Raw genomic sequence first — 6,000 nt, forward strand, 5'->3', positions numbered from 1 at the left:
CCTTTTTTTTTTTAATACAAAAGTTATCAAGAAAACACCGCAGCATAATGATTATTTACCCAAGCTGAGGCTAACCAATTCTGATGTTAAAGAAATCCTAAGGCAGATACCTCCTCTCTATAGAATGTGGTATCTGAAGAAAGGCTTTGTGCCTATGAGAATTTTAGCATATAAAGCATATGGACTACAAGTTTAGGAAAACGTAATTAAAGAATCACATGTACATGTCCTTGTGACACTTATCAACAGGTTTACTGCTTAGTCCAATTAAATAAATGAAAATGAGTACATTTTCTTATCTTACAGAAATACAAGTGGAAAAATGAACAAAAGGTTCAGGGAATTAGGCTTTTGCCAAAATGTTGAAGTACTATGCCATTTAATTTTTTAAAAATCACACTAATAGTGAATTGTATCGGTTTTTATTCATATACCACTTTAGTAAAATTTTCAAGTTGATAGTATGATTTTCACATTAATATACCAGAAACCACAGTTGGATTGACCTAGGGGCTTTATCCGCCTCCATCGTATTTTATGGAGAAGGGGGTAAACTCTAAAGAAACTTTAGCTCAAAGCCACCGAGAGTTTCCTTCATAGTCTGGAACCTCTTAGCTGCTATAAAGAGTTTCTGAAGGAATAGATTTTAATAAAATCTATTTGAGTCAACCACATTTCCACCTCTTCGACTACGCGTTTTCAGTGATCCAGGTCTGCTACTGCTAATACATAAAACTGGTACGGCAGTAGAGAATAAATTTTGAGCCTGAGGGAGTGACCAACACTACACTTCTTCAGAAAACCAAGCCATAGAAAGAGAATGTGAAAGGCATAAACATTTCAGGCAAGACAACTAAGAAAACATGCTGCCAATGCAACAGGACCTGAGGATCCATTAAATTCTTTTAAACACATCACCCTTGAGGATGTAAATATCAAGGACTTGGGATTCTAATTCGAAAATGAAACAGAACCCAGAAAAATTTGTTTCTTTAAAACAGTAATGCGCTTACAGATGGCTTTTTAGGATATCATATCTAATTAGTCTACTCATTTGTGTAAGTTTTAAGTATGCCCAAATTTTTACATGTCTAAATTAAGGGGAGAAATGGGAAAGAAGTATGTTTAGACAGGTAATTAAAAAAAAAAAAAAACTTCTTTCCCAACTTGATCAGTGAAGCAAACGTCTTCTTACCCAAAAAACCAGAGATGCATGATTAGTTAACATTGAAAAGAAATTCATTAGTTAGCATTTAAGGGAAGTTGTCCTGATAACCAATGGCATTCTTCCAAAAATGTGGTTAAGCAATGAGCTCAAGCTCCAATGCGTCTTTAACCATGAAATATAAACATATGACCTATCAGCTGTAAAGTAAAATATCCAAACTAGCTGTTTTTGTTCTGTAATAAACAAGATACCCAGATATGCATACAGGTGTACCTGTCTACTAAATACAGTAACACATCTTAAAATTAATAGATTCCCATGGTCTCAAGATGCCCAGACTGGACAAGAATTAGGACACTGTTTTGATTACTCTCTGAAACATTTAAATCTGTGCTGAGAGTAAGTGAAACACAAAACTATGATACTTAGACACTGTGCTGGTTAACACAATTCTTGTACTTCCCTGTTTATTAGCCAACAGGTACCTCTATAGTTTTAAACAGGGATTATAATTAGAAATGGTAAAAGCAATGTCCTGAGTTACTCCATCTGTAGATCATATTTCATTAAGACTTATCCTTTGAAATTATAATGATTATCCTACCTTGTTCATGTGAGAACTTAAGAAATCTCCCTCATAATTCTGGGACATCTTTACACAAGAAAAAAAAAAAAAAAGAGTGTGTATGTAAGAGAGGCTCCTACAAGTGTCACTTTTTAATTGAAAAAGCATCTTAGCCAAAAAGACATTGTAAAAGTAAAAGTACGCATTTTATTCATTCATTCCATTGGCTGAGAATCGCTCTATTGTACAAATACGGTATTGTACAAAAAAATCACAAAATGTTACAAAATAAAAAAGTACAAACTGCAGCACTTAATAAATATGACTAGAAGTAGTTAAAGTGGAAATGAGATAGATTTTAGGTTGAGAACATTGTTTGACCCAGCAAACCATACAAGATCTGTTTACAGACATTTTTATTTGTACATAATACAGGGCAATCCTATTTTGCCTTTTGAGAGAATTTAAAAGGAATAAAATATTAAGACACTATTCTCCTGCTATAAAACAACTGCCAAAGTTGATTCAAGGCATTTAATGCTAGTAGTTTTTTAAAATCTCTTAGTTGAATCCAAGAAGCTATATAAAGCAGGAGGCTTATCTTGTCACAAAGTTAAAATGCTCTTATAACAAAATGACAAATATAAATAAGAACAATTCAGAGCACCAATCTACTCTAAACACCAACCAAAGTACAGAATAGTCATCACTCTGCCATCTGCAAATATCAGACTTCCATTCAAGTAAGAAGACCTGGTACTATTCCCCCTTACAGAAAACTCCTCCCTCCCTTAAATATTTCTCTTTTAAAGGCTGACCATTTCTAGAAAAATAATGATTTCCAAAACAACCAATCTGTTTTTCATTAAAATGGAATGGGTCAATCATCTGGTAACACAAATGCATTAATATCCACTTGAAATAATGATCTAAGAATCATAAAATTCAAATCGAACAACATAAAGTAACTACTGAATCACAAACTCTGTTCAAAGTAATAAACTTCATATAAAGCACTTTCTCTGGATTGATGCCGGAAAGCTGTCTGTCAAAACGGAACACGTCATAGATGAAGGTACACCCATTCTTAAAAACGTTGTGCAAAAATACATTTTTATAGAAAACAGATTACCAGGAATGAACAAATTTACACCGTGAGAAACTAGCTTGCAAATTATAAGTAGCGCCAACTTTATACAGCAAATTATAAATAAGCAGTAGGATCACCCCAAGCCATCATGAAACATTATTTAGGTGCCCAGCAACCTTCAGCTCTGAGGAGAAAAACATTCAAAAAAATGATTAAGGCATTACACCTACAGTAAATCTACTAGGAAGTTTAAAAGTGCTATTACCCTGATTAGAGTTCGTAATTCTCCCAACACAAACTATGTATGCAATTCTCCCAGGGTGTAGGTTTTCAGACACTTCAAGAGCATGCATTTTGTTCGATATACATTTTGGATAGGGATATGGCCATGGACTTGGCAAGTTCTTCGTCGCGTTTCCGTTGCACTTGAGTCTGTCTGCACCAATTGTCATACTCGGGGTTAGGATAGGAGTGATCAAACACGGCATCATAATGTCCATTACTGAGCCAACTGAGCCAAATGCTAGGCCGTAGGGAATCCTCTGGGCCCAAGTAGTGAATCATGGTGGACACCGTGGGGCTCTCCAACCTCCCTCCAGTCGTTAGATGTATGTTCACATTCAGCATCTGCCCCATGGCCAGCAGTTCCGGGTACCCGGCCCACGCCCCGTCCTGAGCAGCAGCGATGATGAACTCCCCCACGTCGCCCTCAATCAGGGGGCTAAAGTGGTCGAGGTGGTCGGCGATGTAATGCACCGTCTGTTCCCTCAGCTCCCGGTGCAGGCTCTGGTCTCCGTACACCGTCTTGCTGACCGCTCGGTAGAGGCAGTTGCCGTCGGGAATGATGTGGAACCGGTACTTACTCCTCTGCCGCAGGTACTTGTCCTGCCTCTCCACCTCCGCCAGGTACAGGGCCAGCTTCTCGTCCCTGGGATCCGACCTGGAGACCACCACCGCCTCCGCCGCGCCGCCCGGGGCCGCCTCGCAGCTCCGCGCCGGGGCCGCCGGGGCCGCCTGGGCCTCCGGGTCGGGCCGCCGCGCCTCGTCCGCGCCGGCAGGGTCGCTGCGCTCGCCCGCCCTCTCCCAGCCCCGGAGGCTCCTGTCCGCCGGGTGCTCGTCGCCCCACGGGCCGGGGCCGGGGCCGGGGCCGGGGCCGGGCTCCGGGCTTCCCGGGGGCGGCGCGGGGCCTCGGTGCTTGGCGGCGGCCAGGGCCTGGCGGTGCTCGCTCAGTCGGAAGTTTCTGTCGGGACCCTCCCGGGCCGCGTCGAGGCCCGCGGGCTCGGGGCAGTCGGGCCTCAGCAGCTCCTCCAGCAGCCAGGCCGAGGAGCCGCGGCGCGGCGGGAGCGGGGCGCCGGGCGCCGGGGCCAGCAGGAGGCAGCGGCCGCGCGGGGCGGCGGGCGCCGGGGCGCCGGGCTCGGGCCCGTGCAGCAGGAGCCGGTCGGCGCCCAGGGCCCGCACGGTGATCTGCGCCGTGGACGTGTAGTGTGGCGGCAACGGCGGCTTGCACGACCCGGCGGGCGGGCCGGCGGCGGCCGAGGCGGGGGCGGCGGCCCCGGGCACCACCTCGAAGCAGGAGGAGAAGGCGGGCATCTTGGCGGCGGGGGCGGCGGCGGCGGCGGCGGCGGCTTCTCGGGGCTCGGCGGCCGCGGCAGGCTGGCACTCACCGGTCTCGGGCTCCGGCTCGCCGCTGGCGGCTCCGGGAGGCTGGAGGGAGACCTTGAAGGGGGCGGCGGCGGCGGCGGCGGCGGGGGCGGCGGAGGCTGCGGCCGTGGGACCCGGTGCCCCGGCTGGGTAGTGGGTGCAGACGCTGCTGTAGAGCTGCATGTCCCTGCCCGCCGCTCGGGCCCCTTATAGGCGCGGCGAGCCGGGCTGAGGGGGACACACCCTCCGGGCCCGGCGGAGGGGGCCGGCCGGGCGCGCTGACCCGGCGCCCCTAGAATAGAAATGACCCAAGGGCCGCCGGCCGCCGGCGCGTCAGGAGCCGCAAATAGCGCCCGGGTCCCCGCCAAATTCCTGCTGCGCCACAACGCGCGGTGGGGGCGGGGAGGGGACGCGCGCTCGACCCGGGCCGGCGCGCTCTTCCCGCACACCCGGGGCGCCGCGCCCGCTGCCGCTGCTCCGGCCGCGGCGGCCGCTGGGGACTTTCGGGGAAAGCCGCCCGCCCCGCTGGAGCGCGTCCCGCCGGCGAGGAGCAGTGCAGGGCGCGCGGAGGGGCCGGGAGGCGGGGCCGCGGTTGTTTACCTCAGGCCGCGCGGCCGCGTCACGTGGGCCCGTTGGAATGTGCGGCTCGTTGCGGCGCCCCATTCAGCCGCGCGGGCTCGCCCCGCCCCCCGGCCCGCGCCCCGCCCCCCGGCCCGTTCGGCGGACGTCACGGGCGGGGCCCGCGGCGCAGGGGGCGGGGCCCGCGGCGCAGGGGGCGGGGCCCGCGGCGCAGGGGGCGGGGCCCGCGGCGCAGGGGGCGGGGCCCGCGGCGCAGGGGGCGGGGCGGGAGGGGCCGCCGGACGCTCCCTGCTCCTCAGCGGCGGGTCCTGGCGCCGCGCCGCGCTCCTGCTCCTGCGGCGGCTGCCGCGGCGGATCGTGGCGGGGTGGGCGCTGCGTGGGGAAGCTGCGCCGCCTAGACCCCGTGCGGTTCGAAGGCAGCTTCCGGGACGGAGCGTAGCCTTGTAACCCCCTGCAGGGCCAGGGCACCGCTGCCGTCCTTTTGATTTCAGTTCTTTGGGTCACAGTGTTAAAACACCGTGACGCCCCGCGTCCACCCGCGATTGCTGCCTTGCCCAACCGAAAGCAACTTTTCTGCACCCCTCGCCCCTGTCAACGGGCAAACACACGACTTGGGCGATGGGAAGCCCTTCCAACAGCCTTTGGAAGATCAGGTGCAGCCGCCCACCGCCCACCGTAGGTCAGTCGTGATGCCTGCCGAGGCCGAGCAGAATATTGGAAAGAGTTGTGCTCACCGGTGCTAGTCGTATCCTCTCTGTAAAGGGAAGCCAAAGTGTTCGATTTGATCAACCGAGTGTTGGTTATACTAGCGGGCAGGTGTGCTGTGTTCTGAGCTTCCATCACCTGCAAGTAACAGGCCCTAAGCGTTCAAACTGAACGTGGAAGCTCTCTCACCTTTTTTAAGAAATGGGGAAATAGGGACGCCTGGGTGGGTCAGTGATTGAGCATCTGCGTTGG

General features: G+C 51.6%; 1 protein-coding gene across 4 annotated transcripts in view; it reads right to left on the reverse strand.

Annotated features, from left to right (window-relative positions):
- Positions 1–4,935, reverse strand: part of OTUD1 (OTU deubiquitinase 1) — a 90,791-nt gene extending 85,856 nt beyond the window's left edge. For 2 of the 4 annotated variants that reach the window (XM_035713917.2, XM_025463947.3), the window contains exon 1: positions 3,089–4,935. In XM_035713917.2, coding sequence (XP_035569810.2) covers positions 3,163–4,647 — 1,485 coding nt within the window. In that variant the 5' untranslated portion in view covers positions 4,648–4,935 and the 3' untranslated portion in view covers positions 3,089–3,162. Of the gene's footprint in view, positions 1–1,772; positions 1,821–3,088 lie in introns of all 4 variants that reach the window. The other 2 variants (XM_025463949.3, XM_025463948.3) reach the window with 2 other exon arrangements.
- Positions 4,936–6,000: the final 1,065 nt, after the last annotated feature.

This window comes from Canis lupus, chromosome 2, assembly GCF_003254725.2.
Source record: "Canis lupus dingo isolate Sandy chromosome 2, ASM325472v2, whole genome shotgun sequence".
Classification (NCBI taxonomy): Eukaryota; Metazoa; Chordata; class Mammalia; order Carnivora; family Canidae; genus Canis; species Canis lupus.